Raw genomic sequence first — 19,613 nt, forward strand, 5'->3', positions numbered from 1 at the left:
AACAGGAGGAAACCCAGGGTGATTTTCTTCAGCAGCAGAATAAATGGCTTATTAACAAGCTAGACGATATGGAAAATAGAGAAAGGAGGACTAATGTGAGAAGCTTTGGTTTACCGGGAAAATCTGAAGGAGATGACATAATTTCTTTCCTTAATTCATGGTTACTTGACATCCTAGAACTGAAAGAAGGATTCTCTTATGGTATAGAAAGAGCCCACCAGGCCATTGGGAAACCCATTCCTACATCTTCAACCTCCACACCTAGGTCAGTTGTGGTTAAATTTCTCTCTTATCTAGATAAAGATCTTGTTCTTAAATGTGCTTGGAGAAAGTCCCCACTGAAATACAAGCAAAATCTAATTAGATTTGACAATGACTTTTCCTCCAGAGTATTAGAAATGAGAAAGAAAGCCTGGCCACTGGTAAAGTTACTTAAGCAAAATAAAATAAAAGCACAACTAGCATACCCTGCAAAAATAAGGATTTTAATTTCAAATGAAATAAGGACATTTGACGACATCGAGGAAGCAACAACTTTCATCAAGAACAACAACATGGTCACAGTTCCGGATGAAATTGACTTGTCTTTTACTTCATCACTAAAAAGATCCCCTGAGAAAAATAATTGGATTGATGTAAAGAAAAAAAAGCAAAGAACTGACTCAAAAAGTATTCATTCTACTGCTTCTCTCAAAGAATCAACTAAAGCTAAACATTCATGCTAAAGGTAACAAAATATGTATTTGTCTACTCATTTTTTCAAGGATTTTACAAAGTATTTGTTAATAATATGAATAATCCATTTACATACAACAGACTTAATGACTGACCAATATACTGCTGCTTAGTAATGACAGTTATTTGTTTAAACTACTCTCTTTCTTTTGTGATGGTGAAGTATAAAAATGATGATCGGGGAAGAAAATATGCAATATTAATGTAAGTTATACTACAAATATTGACTATACAAAACTTGTTTTGAATCTAATAGGCAAGGGTCGCTTATTGGCATGCAAGTTTAAATGTGTTTTTGACTCATTTGAGTCATTTGTAATGAAACATGATTTAATGTAAAAGGGTTTTGTTTCCCACACAAAAGTGAAGAGAAGCCCTTTTGTTACACGAGACATGCAGGAAATCTTCACTGCTTAGTTCGCGAGCTTCTTTAGTGTACTATGCACACTATCGTAAAGGCAGAATGCTCGTTTGATAAAGTTAAGTACCAGAACACAATAAATATAACTCAGTGTATCACAGTTAAGCCATTATACTTTCCAAATTAGTCTAAGCATTTAGGAATATAGTTTCAGGGCATCACGAAGTGTTGTTTAAATGTTTAGCTTCCATTTTATAGATATGCAAAGAAACCCTTGTAACACAAAGTACTGTGTTAATAGAATCCTCTCTGTTTATTTGCTGAATAACTTTATAGTTAGTGAAGAAACACAGTTAAAGTCCTGATTTATCATACTATAGGAGATGATGTAGATGCAAGCTTACGATGCTAATGTGCAAACATATTACTCTTCCTTATGGCCTTAAAGTGACAGTACTTCCGTAAATAGTATATCTGTTGAATATATATTCTGTATGAAAGAAGGGATGGAAAGAAGATATTACGAGGTATGAATATATTACAGTTTACTAGTAGACATTATAAAATAGAAATAAAATTAGTACGTTTATACATGTAAAGTTGAAATAGTCAGCATTAGACCCATTATTCGATACTTTGAAGTTCTTCATGAATGTGCATTATTTAGTTAATAAATAAATAAAGAAGAGAAACGTCTTAAGAAATCTGTATGTTATCATATTCAACGAAGTATCAAAGGAAGATATGTTTTGTTTGAAAATAGTTACTTGCCTAGGTAAGAAAAGAATATCTAAGATATAAACTGATACTGGATCTTTACAAGCATGCATTGAGACAAATTTCATATTTATTGTATTGAACGATGGCTTACTATAATAGATATAGAATGCAAAACAGTGAACAGTCTGCAACATGTTATTTAATTTAGATGAACATGGCTAACCTACAAGACTACATTATTAATGGAATTTCTCTTGCTGAAAACTGACTGGTTGTAAAGGCATTCTTACCATGAAGCTAACTAAGTGAATATCTTATCTACTTTTAATAATTGTCATTATCTAACTTACAGCTATTATTAATGCTTAGTTATTATAATGCAGTTTTAAATTGAATTGCTTTTTCTAATTGATATTATATGAATGTGAAATAGTAATTTAGGACCTTGCTCATCACATGCAATAGACTACTTAAGGTTCTCAGTAATCTAATAACAAATGAACTCTCTATTAAAGTTTAAGGTTAAGTAACAGACATGATATAGAGCTCTTCCATGTCTAATTGTTGTATAGCATAGTCTTGAGCAGAAGTCGTATATACATTGGAGTTTATATATATATATGCAGAATTTTATAGTTCTTATATCTAAACTAATCCACTGAGTGATGACAGATGTTAGAAATTGTTTAATTCTCTGAGTTTATAATTGTTATTAATGTAAACAAATTGCACAACACTGACTAAAGTATGTTCTATAAGGCAGATACGAAATGATCTGGTCATCATATAGATACTCATAAAAGATGGAAGGAAAATGGATTATCGAACACATTACATGATAATATACTTATATTATACAAATATATTATTAAAAAGGAAACATACCCAAATTAATGCACACAATGTAATATATGACAAAATTTTAGTGCTTGAAATTTATATCAAGTTATTTTATAACAAGTACATTTCTAAAGTGTTATTGATTAAATTAATCACATATGTTTGATTTGATTTAATTGCAACCTCCAGAATAAAATACAATGGAGCCTCTAATTTTTCATTAATGTTTGGTTCAATTTTTGCAATGAAGGGTAATCTGACTGAGCTTTTTATTTCACTCAGATGGGGAATGTTATACATTCCATGTTTATTAAAAGGTTATTCTAAATATTTGTTTATACACATGTATAAGTTCTACTATTGTACACTTGTTGATTTTCTCTTCTGGCCTCATTCAGATTCTAATTTACATAGTTTAAAAGGAAGTAACAGTCCCATCATTGAATTCAATGCATATATGGAAATTACACAACAAATAAATGACAAAATATCTTGTCATCATTTCAATCAAACTCTTCAATAACAAATTAACGAGATGGATATAGTATTACTCTCATTAAATGTAAATGGTTTAAATAGCCCTAGGAAAAGATCTAACTTACTTAAATACCTAAAAATAAATAAAGCACAAGTGGTATTTGTGCAGGAAACTCACTTAAAAGCTAATGATAACTTCACATGGAACCCAAGTGACCTCCTAAAGCTATCTAACTCATCGTACAGTAAAAAAACTAGAGGGTTATTAATACTATGGAAGAAAAATATCAATCCACAAGTTTTATATAACTATGAAGATAAGGATGGCCTTTTATCAATAGTAATAGTAAGGTATAGTAATAGAATCTGGACATTGGTGAACTTGTATTGGTTTCCGGGTATAGGTGTAGGAACTATTAAAAAGCACATAGAACTTATTAACAAAACTGCTAAAGGTAGCTTAATTTTGGGAGAAGATTTTAACTGTATCTTAGATAGCCAGGAGTCCACCAACAAAAGACCGTTTCGTATTACATCTACAGGGAGAACTCTTAAAAAGTGGATAGATAATTTACAGTTATTTAACTCATTTAGTCTTAAGAATGAAAGTTCATTACTATTCTCCCATAGCGGCTATAGATTCAACACCCAAATAAGAATTGATAAAATATATGTATCCCATGATTTAAAATGAAAATATTGCATTCTTCTATAATCCCCTGCCCCCTATCTGATCATAACTCGCTTATTCTTAGAATTCAGATGGATTTCAGAAGATTGACAATCACCAAGAGAATTTCAGCATATTTTACTAAACTAAAATAATTTAAGCCATGGTTAGACTTGGAAATAAAATATTTTTTGGATACAAACTATACTAGTGACATAAATATAGTTATTTTATGGGATTCTCTAAAGGCATATCTTTATGGTAAAATTATTTCTTGGTGTAATAATAAAGAAAAAGAATGGGAATCAGAGCTAACTAACATTCAAAAACAAATCATAGAAACTAACCTAAAGGTTTCAGAAGACCCTGTTGTAAAAAAGAAGGAAATTGGAGAATTAAATAAAAAATACAATGATATCTTAATGCATAAAACTAATTTGGCCTTGGAAAAAATTAAATTAAATTCTTATTCAATCTCTCCTAAATATATGCATAATTTAGCAATGAGATTAAAAAGACTTTCTAATGCAAATAATATTACAAACAATTCATGAAGGGCATAGCAAAAAAATGTTTCAGATATAAGTGACATTTTGGATGCTTCTAAATTTTATGTTACAAAACACTACAATAAGAATGACTCACTTAATAGCAATACAAACATATGCTTAGATCACTCAAAAATAAAATAGAGAGCATAAACATGAATATTCAAAAACAAATTACACTAGGAGAAATTAATGAAAAAATTAAAAGAGGTAAAAATAACAAAGCCCCAGGCATAGATGGAATCATTGTAGAAATTTATAAACTGTTCCCAACATCTGTCATAACAATACTACAAAAGGCACAAACTAAACATATTCACATGGCACAATTCCACCTTCATGGAGGTACTCATTGATTACATCTATTTTAAAGGAAAATAAAATCCCAACTCATGTAGTTCATATAGACCTATTTCACTCCTTAATAATGACTACAAAATTCTTATGTCTATTCTGGTTAATAGGATCAAAAAATCTCTAACTCAAGTCATTAGTGATGACCAAACAGGGTTTATTTACAACAGACACACTCATGATAACATACAAAGAATTTTAACCACTATAGGCATTTTAAATAAAGACAAAGCTGAAGCTCTAATAGTTACATTAGATATTGAAAAAGCATTTGATTCACTAACTTGGAATTATCTATTTAAAGTTCTACAAATTTATAATTTTCCTGCACAATTCATCACTTTAATGAAGAATATTTATAGAGACAATTTGGCATATGTAAAATTAGGTCCATTCACATCAGAAGCAATTAAAATTACTAAGGGTACCAAACAAGGATGCCCCATGTCTCCAATATTATTTGCCCTAGCAATTGAATTTTTCTCTTCTGAGATTTGTTCAAATCCCAAAATTAAAGGCATTGACATTTACAATCAATTTAATTCCAAAATAATGCTTTTTGCTGATGATATTCTACTCACCTTGTTAAACTCAGATGAGTCTCTATGTGAATTAAATTAAACTCTTTAGCTGAAAAATTTCATCAGATTTCAGATCTAAAAATTAATGCTTATAAATCGAATCATATAATATTAAATAATAAAAATAAATCAAATACTAACATAAATCAAATAGTTAGTAAACAGGTTTCCTCTCTAAATTATTTAGGGATTGTTTTATGTGAAAACCTAGAATTAACTTTATCTACAAATTACAACAATATTCTGAATACCCTTAAATTATTAATAGGAAAATGGAATAAGTTGTTTTTAACCTTCGAAGATAGATTGCAGCTAATAAAGATGGTCATTCTCCCAAAGATAAACTACATTACACAAGCTATCCCTATAATTCCTAGCAAATTTTTTTTAAAAGATTTAAATAAAATCATTATAACTTTCCTTTGGTACCCCCCCCCCAAAAAAAAACAGAATAGCTTTTCTAAACCATATTAGGCCTTGGGAGATGGGAGGTATTAACTTTCCTGATTTAGAAACTTATATCAAAGCATCCATTTTCAAAACGATAATAAATTGGATAGATCCAAAATTTTCATCAGCATGGAAAACATTACATACTGTTATTTTTCAAGAATAATGTAAATTAGCAAAAAATGTACAACTCAATGATCAGAATCATAAGCTCTGGTGTTTTATTTGTATTAACTTGCAATATAACTGCACCAAACCTACTAATCTAAATTATATAAATTACATTTACAATACTTTTCGGAGTGTTGTAAATAATAATGTTGACATCAAATTATGGTTCCAGCTATTAACTCCATTTAAAATTACAAAAAACATTCCCACAGATACCCTTAACGCATGGAAGAGAAACAGTTTCATATGTTGGTACCAGTGTATGGAAAATCTGATAGTTTCAGACATGAATCAGTTAATTAACACATTTAATTTACCAAATACTAACTGGTTAGCTCTTAACACCCTAATAGCTTATGCAGAAGATCTAAGTCGAACAATAGATAATTCCTCATTTAGTTCCATGCCCAAATTTATACTTCATTTATATGAAGTAAAATATGGAGACTTTAATTGGACAAATTTAACTTCAAATTTATATAAAATTATCATTAACTATAAAACAAAAGCTAATCAGAAATTTTGGAATCTCATCACTAAAGATCATACATTATTGCTATCAAATGAGACCAAAAAAGATATACTATATTCTTTAAACTTAACCTCAAATATACAAACTTGGAAAATCTTTGCATGGAAGTTTTTCCATAGAGCCTTTTATACTCCAAATAAAATAGCTAGATTTAATAATATGAATTAAATAGTATGCTGGAGGTGTTCCTTGAAATGTAATGCCGATTGGTCTCATATTGAAATTTTGGGATGATATTGGTGATTTTCTGCAAGCCATTTATACTGACTCTTTTACTTTGTCAAAGTTATTAATTCTCCTGAATATAAATGAAACCACTGCAATGAAAAGAAAGACCGCTATCTTCTTTGGACTATAATGGCAGTATCAAAGAAATGTATCACAAGGAAATGGAACTCCATTATCAGCCCAACTCTTGAGGATTTTCCAGCTCTATTGAAAGAGGTAGCTTTGTTAGAAATCAAAGTCAAGGAAATGAGAATATTTTCTAGGAAATGGACTGACAATCCCTGGGAGAAAGTTCTCTCCCTAATTGAGACAGTTAAGATGGTCACAAATTAACCTACATAAGAAGAGAGATTGCAAGAAGTCATCATTTATTTTTTCTCACTGTTTGTTTAATAATGTATAGTGTCTGTATATGTAATAATGAGTGTACTCCTTTTATATATAACTGACTTGAGGTCATTGTGCATTTGTAAATAGTTATTTAACTTAGTTTATTTGTCTTACAAAAATCATTAACTATTGTTTCTAAAAAATGTTTTTTGAATAAAATTATTTGAACAGAAAATTTGGTGTCATTTAAACTGAAGCAAATAGGGGAGACACGTGAGCTAAATGAAACTTACTTTTCATAAATAATTAAACAAGTAAGTAAGAGAATAAATATGTAAATACATTGATACTGTTTAACAACAAATCAACAAACAGCTTGTTATATTTTGGACAGAAAGTCAAACACCTTTAATAATTTAAATATTTCATAAATAATAAAAGTCCATAGCAGGTAGCAGCAAATAGCTCAGAAATCTGCACAGCCTCAGCCAGTGTGGGGAAAAGGAGCAAGATCATAATGGTTTGAGTTAGGTGCAGGATATGCAATAACTTTTACTTTGAACAAAATGCACCAGCTAGTAGCATAATACATAAACTCTTACAGTGTTAAAAATGCCCTGTTAAACTCTACATTTAATACAAAGAATGCACAGAAACTTAAGTTTAATACATTGAATGTACGATATTAATTAGGTGATATGATTGTAGCTTACTATCTCAAATCTCTGAAGTAGCTTTATAATTAGGATAGCCTATGTAAACTACCAGGTTTTCTGTGAAACCAGAGTGTAGATGTAGTCTTTCCAAGAAAAAAAAAAGGATTTAAAAAATTATACTCTTTTTGGCAAATAGAGGCACACTGTTCACACAAAATAATTTGTAGGTAGGGTGGCAAGAAGTAAGTATGAAGACTATAAACAGCATCTAACTTTATTCACAACAAGAACTGATACAAGTTCCTCATCCGCAACTTCCACAGTATGTCGAGAGACTCTAGTGAAATGAAAGTGGAGCCTCCACTGTAATCAACAAATCTTTAATTTCTTTTTATGGGTTCAAGTACTGGTGAAGTCTCTGTGAATCTAACTTTTAGTTTAACTAAGTGGCCACAGAGATGAGCCACTGCCTGTGACCACTGTACAAGACCCCCATCTTGGGTAACTCTCAACTTCTTCAAAGATCCATTTAGATCTGTAACTGAAGATCTGGAGTAGGGACTTCATTTGTCAGCAACCTTTGGGTTTTGGATCCAATATCGGATCCGAGCTGGCAACTTATTATACAGCTATGGATCCTCCCCTCACCCATAATCCCCTGCCAACCCCAAATGACCTCAGATCTAGTTTGCCGTTCTTAGATGAGACAGCTGGATTTTGAGCTCCTGGCGATTTATCAGATAAGTGCTTCAAAACTGTAAAATTAGTTATTTAATGCATTATTTAAACAGTGTGTGTGATTTAGGTTTCCCTTTCGTTAATTTCTTTAATTTTTAGTGTAAATCCTCCCCTCGCTGGTCGTAGTGTGCATGTGTGTTGTGTTTGGGGTCCAGTGTGCTTGCGTAGATTACTTTAGTTTTTTTTGGGTTATCATGTCAGAGGCCCCAAAACCCATTTTTTCCAAGTGCACCGAGTGTGGCCATAAGCTTTCCCCAGCAGATGGCCACACTCGGTGTGTTCGGTGCCTTGGGGTTGAACTCCTGTCCTCGGGGTGTGCCATCTGCGCAGCGTTCAACCCCAGGGCACTGAAAGATCGGAGGTCGAAGCTGATCCTGACGGGACTTCTGCCCCCGGATTCGGCTTCGGCCTCCGCTTCTCCCGTGGCACCTCCTCAGCCCTTGGTGGTGGCCACTCCTGCCCCCCTTCCCCCGGCCGGGATTCAAACTCCCACTAAGGCGCCGGAGGACATGGAGGCCAGGAGGGAGAAGCACCACAAGCGGCGGGCCGAGGCCTCTGCTTTGGCCCCCCCAGCTAAGCGGGCTTCTCCCTCCATGGCTTCCATGGCTTCCAGGTCTCCTCCTCCTCGGATCCGATCACCTTGCTTCTCCCCGGGACCCGAGGTGGAGGAGACCCGATCTCCGTCGAGGTCATCGAGGCGGCATTCCAGACTCGCCTCGGTGGCCTCGTCGAGATCCACTTATAGCCTTTCTGATACAGACTTGGACCGGATGATTAGAAGGTTCATCCAAGCCCAGCTGCAGATGGGAGTGCTCTTGCCTCCCCCCCCTTCGGGGGGGAGCTCGACACCTTTTTTTTACACCGATAGCTCCTTCTCCGACCCGCTTCCTGGGTTCGGAGTGCTCGGAGCCGGGCAGCGTTGGAGCCGGGGGTGGGTCGGCACCGACAGTACTGGGTACTTCGGATCTGACCCTGCCCTCGAGTCTGTCGGTTCCATCATCGGATCCGACCTCTAGGAGCCGGGGGCCAAGCTTAAGATCCGAGGGACTCAGTGTGCCTTCGGCTCCGGCCAGGTCGGAGCACACGGGTCCTTTGGATCCGATGGTCTCGGCGCCAGTTCCGATCCCTTCATCGGATCCGAGTGGGAGTCGGCTTTCGGAGCCGAGAGAGAGCGGCTCCCCCTCGGCCTTCGATGTAGTGGAGAGGGCTCTGTCGAGAGCATCCGGACCCCTGGTCCTTGCCTCGGCTCCACCTTGCACTCCCTCTCTGCTGGGTCAGGCTTCCATCACCCGGCCACAGGGACAGCCTGCTTCGAGGTACCAGGTTGTTCCATTGGAACAGGATATTGCTGGTGAGACCTCCTAGGACAGCCCCCCCGAGGAAGTGCCTCACAAGCATAAGTGTAAGAGGAGGCACATGGACTCCCCCGAGTCCTTAACAGAGGACACGGACTTGGATGAAGGGGAAGGCTCCCCAAGGTCACCCCCTGAGGATGTCTCCTTTGGAGACATCATGGAAATGCTCAGGATCGTGGGGGGTCTGCCCCCAAGGCTTCCTCTGACGAGTCCATGTTTCTGGAGGCATTCGAAGCAGGCCCATCTACCTCTTGGGTGTCCCCTTCGGCCGACCCCCTGGTGGACCTTATTACCACCAGGGCGTGGAAGGAGCCGGACACTGTAGAGCCAGTCCCTAAATGCCCGGATAGGATTTTGAGCCCCCCCCCGCAGACCGGTCGCACTGGAGCAAGGGTCCCCCCGTAGATGCCATGTTGATGGCGGCAGCCACTAAGAGGGAACTAGCTCAGGAGAGCCCCTCGGTCCATCCACGAGCAAGGAGTCCTGCTCAATGGATCGCCTTGGGAAGCGGGTATTTAGTTCAGCGACCTTCTCAGTAAGGTCCCTGAACTACATGGCACATGTCATCAGGATGCAGTGGGATCTTATTAAAGAATACGCTGCTTCCCCCCCAGAGTCCATGTCGGCGGAGGACAAGCAGTTGTACTCCACTCGTATGGCCACTCTAAGATCTATTTCCAGTACCTCTATGCGGCTGTTGTCCCACGCCACTGAGGGAGCCGCTAGAGCTAGCGGAGTGGGCCTAGTTATGAGATGCCAGGCCTGGCTCTGACAGTGTGACTTTGCGGAGCCCTGTAAGGCATCCTTTGCGAATGCCCCCTTTGATGGTTCTGCCTTGTTTGGCAAGACCGTTCGTGAGACACTTGTCCAGAGCGAGAAGGATGGGAAGACGCCGTCTGCCGTCGGAGTCCGCTTCTCTGCTCCCCAGAGGTCCTTCTCCAAGAACCAAAAGGGACAGAAGAAGATGTGGTTCCGGAAATCGCAACATTCCCAACCTGCTCCGGACAACCAGTCCTTCCGTGGCAGAGGAGGACAGGTAGGACACCGCCCTAGAGGCAGAGGGGCCCCAAGAAACTTTGGGTCCAGAGAATCTTTCTCTGATTGGCCCACACAACAGCCCTGAAGGGTTGCCCGACTGCTCCACTCTGGAGGCAGTCGGGGGGCGCTTCTCGAGGCATCTGACGGCATGGGAGTCCATCACATCAGACCGCTGGGTGCTTCGGATCATACCCAGAGGTTACAAAATCCCAATGCAACATGTCCCCAGACTCAGGAACCTCCCTGATGATACCACCCAGTCAGAGGGAGGCTGCAGCCGCAGAAATCCAGCAGCTGCTAAAAAAAAGAGCCATCCAACCCATCCCCCCAGACCAGCTCGGATTAGGGTTTTACTCCAGGTTCTTTCTGGTGCCAAAAAAGACGGGGGACTTGAGACCAATTCTAGACCTTTCCCTCTTGAACCTGTCAGTAACCAAGGAAAAATTCCGAATGGTCACTCTTCAGTCCATTCTCCCCCTCTTGCGGGAGAACGACTGGATGTGCTCAATAGACCTCAAGGATGCGTACTATCACATTTTAATGGACAGATGATCCAGGCGGTTTCTCCGCTTCCGGGTGGGAGCCAGCCACTATCAGTTCAGGGTCCTTCCCTTTGGCCTCACCACAGCCCCCAGGGTGTTCACCAAAGTTTTAGCAGTGATAGCGGCCCACCTGAGACTCCAGGGAATGCAGGTCTTCCCATACCTGGATGACTGGCTCCTGACCGCCCCAACAAGGCATCTACTCTGCTCAGCCAGAGACTTTTTTCTCCGCCTAGCCCCCCAGTTAGGCATCACGATCAATACGGACAAATCCTCCCTTGCTCCGACACAAGTGATAGAGTTCATAGGGGCCAGATTGGATACGAGAACTCTGCGAGCCTACCTCACTTTGGAACGACTACAGAATCTGAGACTTCATGTGCGGGCCATCCTCCAATCAGAAGCTCCACCGGTGGAATTGGTCCTGAGGGCGCTGGGCTCCATGGCAACGGCAATAACGCTTCTTCCATGCGCTCGTCTAAATATGAGGGTACTACAGTGGATCCTCCAAGTACAATGGTCCTTTCAGCTTCTTCCCCTAAATCACCCTATCTCTATCAGCAAAGCTTGCAGGAGGGCCCTGTTATGGTGGCTCCAGTCCCCAGACCTCCATACAGGCCGACCCTTCTGTGCTCCACCTCCTCTCATCACGGTGACCACAGACGCTTCTCGCCTCGGGTGGGGGGGGCATTGCTCAGGCAGAACAGTCCAAGGCACGTGGAACGACACAGAGACCTCCCTGCATATCAGTGTTCTGGAGATGAGGGCGGTGCTGTTAGCATTGCAAGCACTTCAGAACCTTCTCCCCATAGGAACTATTGTGATACAGACGGACAACATGTCAGTTGTCTGGTACGTCAACAAACAGGGAGGAACCAGGTCTTACTCTCTCTGCCAAGAGGCCATGAGGGTGTGGGAATGGGCGATCTCCACCAACCGCTTTCTGATCGCAACGCACATTCCGGGATGGGCCAACATTCTGGCGGACAAACTCAGCCGCACCATTCTTTCCCCTTACGAGTGGTCTCTCAACTCCCGAGTAGCGAAGTGGATATTTGCAAAATGGGGGCAACCCTGCTGCGATCTCTTTGCCTCTCCCTCAAATACAAAATGCGACAGCTTCTTCGCTCTGATTCCCCCACCAGGGGAAGACCCGAGAGACGCTTTAGCGCATGCTTGGCCGCCCGGACTACTTTATGCCTATCCTCCTCTACCCCTGATGCTAAAACTCTTACAGAAAGCCTCTCGGTTGGGGAGCAGAATGATCCTCATTGCCCCATTCTGGCCTCGGCAAACTTGGTTTCCTTACCTGTGGTCTGACTTGGTGAATCCTCCCTGGATTCTGGATCCCAGCCCAGATCTAATATCCCATCCATCAGGCTTACCGACCCCGAATCTGGACAACCTGAAGCTGACAGCTTGGCTGCACCAGTTCCACTCTTAGTCAGGACTCCCGGCATCTCTTCACCAGTCAAAGCCATCTTGGTGGCAGCGCATAAACCTTCCACCAGGAAAGTTTACCGCAGTAAATGGAGGCGCTTTTCCGTCTGGGCGGAACATCATAATTTGGACCCCTTCACTGCTCCGTTAACGTCCGTGTTGGACTTCCTCACCGGACTTTTTCAGCAAGGGGCTAGCTGTTCGACAGTCAAGGTACAATTGGCAGCCATCTCCCATTACCATGTGGGACATGAGACAGGTCCTTTGATGTCAGCTAAACTATGTAAAACCTTCCTCAAGGGTACCCCCTATCAAAGAAGCCGTACCCCCTTGGGATCTATCACTAGTTCTTCAAGCCTTGACTGCTCCTCCCTTTGAATCAGCTGCCTCGGCCAAACTTAAATATCTGTCTTGGAAAACAGCATTCCTGGTAGCCATCACTTCAGCGAAAAGAGTTTCGGAACTTCAAGCTCTTTCCGTGAAACCCCCTTACTTGGTTTTTCATCAGGATAGAGTGTACCTCAGGACCATTCCCCCCTTCCTACCCAAGGTGGCCTCAGAAACCAATATCAATCAGTCCATCAACCTACCAGTTTTCTTCCCTAATTATCAAAATAAAGGAGAGTACAAGCTGCATTCTTTAGATATGCACAGTCAGCTGCGTTTCTATATTCATAGGACTGCTGGTCACAGACAATCTGATCAGCTGTTCATTTCCTTTGCCAAATTCAGTTTGGGTAAAGCCGTTTTGAAGGTCACCTTATCACGCTGGATTTCCCAATGTATTCTTCTAGCTTATGAAGCTTCTGGGAGGCCTGCACCTCAGGGAGTCCGTGTACATTCCACTCGCTCCATATCTACTTCTGCTGCCTTTAGATCTAGAGTTCCTTGGATGATATTTGCTCGGCAGCCACTTGGGCCTCATCTCATACCTTTATCATCCACTACAAACTGGACATCATTTCCAGAGGGAGAGCATCCTTTGGCTCCGCGGTGCTCCGGAATATCCTTCCATGATGGCCGCCCAAGATTCAGGTAGCTGGGGACTCTGTCCCAAAGGTTGCTGACAAATGAAGTCCCTACTCCAGATTAAGAAGTTATGTACTCACCATAACATTCCATCTGAGTAGGTGGCTTCATTTGTCTGCAACCATCCCCACCTCCTTCCCCCTGGCCTTCAGAAGAGTTAGTTCTGCTTGTATTATCCTGCCTTTTCCTGTTGGAATACCTTTCCAGGTATATGTAGGAGGGCAAACTTGATCTGAGGTCATTTGGGGTTGGCAGGGGATTATGGGTGAGGGGAGGAGCTAGGAGCTCGGATCCAAAGCTGTATAATAAGTTGCCGGCTCGGATCCGATATCGGATCCAAGACCCAAAGGTTGCAGACAAATGAAGCCACCTACTCAGATGGAATGTTATGGTGAGTACATAACTTCTTATTTTGTACATAGACTTCAACTCCTGGTGCAAAACTTCTCAGCTAGGTGCTTTTGTCAAAATGTGTAAAATTCTATAGGGTGGGAACATTTTATCTGAAAACTTCATACGTTTTATGATTTTTTTTTCTTTTAGCAATTTATTTACTCTTCTTTCTTTGCATATATTGTATAAGTAACTGATCTAGGTCTCAGTAATGGGTCTGGTGTGTTGGAACATAAACAGTAGCAGCATGGTAGAAGTGGCCCCTTTTATAACATCCATTTCTTCTTTAAACTTGGCTTCAAAGCTTCATTTTCTCCCTATTTTAAACAAGTGTTGTTTAGACAGCTTCTTCTCTATCAAATCAAACTTGAGCCAGCCCTTTAATTTTTTTTGGTCCCTGCTTCATCCTATGGCCTTCCTACCCAGTACCCCTCATCCAGACTGGGTCTACCAGCTTCTACAATCCCTTCAGACTTTCTCTGATTCAGCTGGGGCTGGTTGTGTAACCTAGGAGCATTCTATGGGTTTTGGCTATCACTGTTCTGGCCAGGGTTTTTTTTTTCATTATGTGGTACCTGCCAGTCCCCCCTCCCATTACAGTATTATGCTTATGTTCGAGGGGCAGGCATGCAATGAGGGCATGCTGTATATCCCTCCAACACTGCAGCAGCTCAGCCATGTCCTCTGCCCTTATTCTTCCTTGAACTATGCTCCCTTGATTGACACCAGGGATCTCTACAGGGAACGCCCACCATCAGGATGCCTGAGATGCTAATGGAACCTCGCGACTGGGGTGTAGTCATAGATTCATAGGATGATATTAGGCTATTGGCCCCAGAGGCCCTTACAAGCCTGACCAAGAATTTTGCCCATGTTCCAACCAAAGTCAGCTCCACAAAGTCAAGGCTTTATGCCCTCTATGCCATTGGAGAGACTTTTTTTGTCCTTTGTGACCTTACCATCAGTCATTTTCCACTCTGTTGTGATTCATTCAGTCATTATGCACTAGTTGGTTATAGCCCTTCTGTTAAATTGGGTAAAGTGAATGTGAGGAAATCAGCCATCCTTGGGGAATTTGCATTTTATTTATTTATTTATCTATTTTATTTTATTTTATTTTATTTTTACTCTACTCATAGTCTCATCCCATGCCTGACATGAAATAATGTCAATGTGGAACCTGCTGGTGGGTAATGTACCAATACATTCCCTAATTACTTCTAGAAGAAATGGTGCCCATCCTTACCACTGGGTGCAGCGCTAGCCTGACATCCATTTTCCCCCATGGTTGTCTAGTCAGGAGTGGCACTTATTCCTCCTTCCCCAGCCAAGTCCTAAGACATTGGGTCTACTATTCAAATTGGAGTCTCCTGGGTTGCTCCATCCATGTACACCTTGCAGCCAACTTGATCTGCAACTTTTAACTATTACAAAATGCAATGCATCTTTTTTTCCTTAAAAACAGCATTCATATCAACAACTTTCAGTATGCTTATAATTTATGTTATATAACTCTTCAGTATAATATAATTTGGTTGCAAAATTGTGGCACTTACTCCTCTGAACAAAACCAAAAATAACAGGTGGGGGGGGGGGGTCGGGGATGAATTTTAAATATTGTTTTTATAAACTGAGAAAGTTGACAGAATAAACAGTCTTTGCATTAGCATGCAATTTATGAAAGATGTAAAGTTTGAAACTGAAATGTTTGCAATTATTTAATGACTTCAATCTTCAGTGATTTGCGGGTAAATTATAAATTTTATAAAGAGCAGATCAAAAGTCTAGACAGTCTACAAAACTTTAGACAGCTGAGATTATGACCAGAGGCTTTTGCATATATGCATTTATATATTTGTGTGTGTGTATATATATATATATATATATATATATATATATATATATATATATATATATACGTATTTATATCTATTTATTTTTTATACATATATATATATATATATATATATATATATATACACACATATACATACATACATAGGGAGTACAACATTCTTTGAGTGAAGTTATTTATTCCATACAAAACATATGCCGAAAAGTTCCAGTATTTCACCGCATTTCTCCCAGGTCTGGAGTCTTATGTCATATACAGTCCAAGATGTTATAGTTCCTATTTTCTCTTTCATTTTCTTCTCCTTTGACTTATTTGTAAATATTTGGAAAACATTTAATTCATAGAAACCTCATCACAAAAAACAAATGTTGTCTGGGTAGAAATTCCAACAAATTTAATTGTTCAGAAAGCATGTACGAAATTATATGTATATACATACCCATGTGTTTGCTTACAAATAAAATATTTGGTCTCAAATCACTTTTCACACAGTCATGTCTGATCATAAAGTGCATTAAAACACAAAGCAATTCAAAATAACTGCTTGCAATAGCTGCAGCTGGTGGCTGGATTTTCCATTTGCTGAGATACATATTAAGTATTCCAGAAAGGCAAAGTCTGACAGTGATACTGTCAGCTACTGTGACAAGGCTATCCTATATTTTTACATAAAAGAATCTGACATTGATCAAAGGACTTACAAAACTGTATAGTTGCCTGCCTTGCTATTTCAACTTCTCACAACATACACAATGTGGAACAGATACAGTGGTGCTTTTCTCACACTAATACAGCATTTCATTGACTTAAAGATGAGTTTCTGTGTACAGATGAAGTAAAAATGTTCCTTTATATGTGCAGTTAGATTTTTTTTTATCGTTATCTGACATAATTGCAACCGAGTACTGTGTGTGCTATGATATATGTTACCTACCTTATTCAGCTGTATTCCTTTTCTTATTTGGTCTAGTAGGGCTCCCCTGCCAGATGGAGTGGGGGGTGTTGCAGGAGTATTCCCAGAATGAGAAAGTGGTGGTGCAGGAGGCCCACCATCTAAAGAAGAAGAAGAAGAAGGAGGAGGAGGAGGTGGTGGAGGAGGTGGTGGTGGTGGTGCAGGCCCACTTCCTCCCATGGTAGGTGCTGAAGGAGGAGGAGGTGGAGGAGGACCACTACTTCTTAAAGATGGTGGAGGAGGTGGAGGTGTACTCCGGCTGGGGGGTGGTGGCCCTCTTTGTGGTGGTGGTGGCCCTCTGGATGGAGGAGGAGGTGGCCCAGATAGTTCCCCAGGTATTGGTGGGAGTGTTCCTGATCTGCCTCTGCTTGAAGGTGGGGCTGGTGCAACTCCTGATGGTGGAGGAGGTGGTAGAGGTCCAGACCTTGAAGGTGGGGGTGGTGGAGGTTCTGCAAAAAAAAAAAAAAAAAATTATGAAAACATTAAATTTCTGTTGAATGCTGTCATATACACACACACACACACACACACACACACACACACACACACACACACACACACACACACACACACACACACACACACACACACACACACAACTTTTCAAAGCAAACTACAAAGCATAGAACCTAAAAAAGATTTTAAAATCTGAAATATAATGCAAAGCTGTTTTAATCACAATCTTTTGTGCAGGTGTCCCTAAATACCTAAGATGGGGTTTCTGGCATTTGTGTCACAGTCTGCTTAGTTCAAAGATGTGATTTAAACTGTGACACCACTGACTTCAGTAAACACGGAGGAAGGTTTTCCAGCACTGCTGTAAAAAACTAGCTCTCTTCACAGGATAATGATAAAATCCAAATCTGAGAAAACCACCTGGCATATACTTTAGGCTGAAAGTGAAACAAGAGGTCAGAAAACACACTGAGGAAAATGATAACTGCAAATCATAGCAAGATATTATGTGGTGATCATTATAGATGTCCTTCCATTTCACTGTTGCAGTATTCAGTACACTGGAGATCCCCTGCCAAGGGTGACCAGATATCTGGCCAGTATTCCAAACCCTTTAGGTTGCTTTAAGGTACACCATACATCACATGTATGCTCCTTGTGTATGTAGTGTAGGGCATAAAGATGACGTCCAGATGTATCATCCTCAGAACTGAGAGCCCCAGTAGGAATGCCAATTCAAAGAAAAAAGAGGTAATTAGTTCATCCAGAAGAGAAAAGGACCAGGGGGAGGAGGGATGGAGTGAATACTGCAACAGTGAAGAGAAAGACATCTACTGTTATGGTAAGATCTTACGCAACTGTACTATGCTCTTCCATTTCACTGTTGCAGTATTCATTACAATAGGGAGAGTGCCAAAGCTCAGGAAGAAGAGAGGGATGAGGAGAGACCAGCAGAGCTCTCAAGGAACCCATCCAGGATGTCCCTAGCAAAACCAGCTCTAGCTCTGGAATTTCCACGTAACTTGCAGTGCTTGGTGAAAGTATGCACAGAAGCCCAGTAGCTGCCTGAATAGTAAGTTAGTATCCAAACCCTTGAAAAAAGCATCAAAGGAAGTAACAGCTGTAGTAGAATGAGCCTTGACAGAAGAAGGAAGGCTGTTACCATGAAAGAAATAACAAAAAGAAATGGCTTTAGAAATCCAAAAGAAATAGTTTGCTTCAACAAACCCAGCCCTAAAGATCTAGCATGAAAGGAAACAAAGAGCTGATCAAATTTACAAAAAGCCTTAGTCTTATGCAAACAAAATCTGAGTTGTCTATGCACATCCAATGTGTGCAGCACCTCATTTGAATCTGCTTCCTTTTCAGAGGAACCTTGTTCCCTGAGGCTTTTAAGGGGAGTAGAAGACCAAGGGGGAGCTTGAATTTTGACTTCTGAGGAGGTTTCAAAGCCACCAACACATTAAACAACCCTCAAGTGAAATTCTGCCATTCACTCTGTGGGTCCTTAGAAGCTGAAGAAATATGTTTAGTCCTTTGCTTTTTCTTCAAGGGGATGCCTGCCTTATAAAACTTTGTAGGCTCTGACCCTGGACTGCATTCAGTAGTAGTAATTGGAACTTCCTCCCTGACCAAAATCCTAGGTACACCCCTAGGGCCATTGGAAATAATTAGCCTTGGTTCTCCCTGCATTGGTCGTATATATCAAAGCATAACAACCATGTGTATGAAACAAGACTTATGTGACCATGTAATAATTATGAATTGATACTGCTGTCTGTCACAGAACATTTAATGATGGTATGTAGACACATGCACACATGTGCCGTACTGCAGGTATCACTGATGGGGGAATGGGAACTGTGTAGAAAGTTGAGCTGATCCACTACAAAAACACATGCCCTAATACAACAGTATACATAACAGTTATACACAACATAACATAAACTACCATGTCAACAGTTGTCAAGAGGCATATAACTACAGCTGTTATATAAGGAGCATGTACTGCAGTGGCATCAATGGTCATAAGTACATTAGCTCACATCACAGATTGTAAGACCCTTTTGTAGCCTTACTGTACATCCACACCTCAATATAGCACATCAGTGACAGCAACATTGATATGTCAACTCTTCATAGGGTCACAGGGCATTATTAGG

The 19,613-nt window shown here is 40.0% G+C and overlaps 1 protein-coding gene and 1 long non-coding RNA gene across 2 annotated transcripts in view; one reads left to right on the top strand and one right to left on the bottom strand.

The window, feature by feature from the left end:
* The window catches only part of WAS (WASP actin nucleation promoting factor), a 749,592-nt gene that overhangs the window by 96,591 nt on the left and 633,388 nt on the right, over positions 1-19,613 (bottom strand). Inside the window, exon 10 of the mRNA XM_044080287.1 lies at positions 16,978-17,444. Within this exon, the coding sequence (XP_043936222.1) occupies positions 16,978-17,444 (467 nt within the window). The remainder of the gene's footprint in view (positions 1-16,977; positions 17,445-19,613) is intronic.
* Positions 1-19,613, top strand: part of LOC122809072 — a 514,410-nt gene that overhangs the window by 9,567 nt on the left and 485,230 nt on the right. The window lies entirely within an intron of this gene.

Source organism: Protopterus annectens, chromosome 8.part0, assembly GCF_019279795.1.
Source record: "Protopterus annectens isolate FY-2018-M chromosome 8.part0, PAN1.0, whole genome shotgun sequence".
NCBI lineage: Eukaryota > Metazoa > Chordata > Ceratodontiformes > Protopteridae > Protopterus > Protopterus annectens.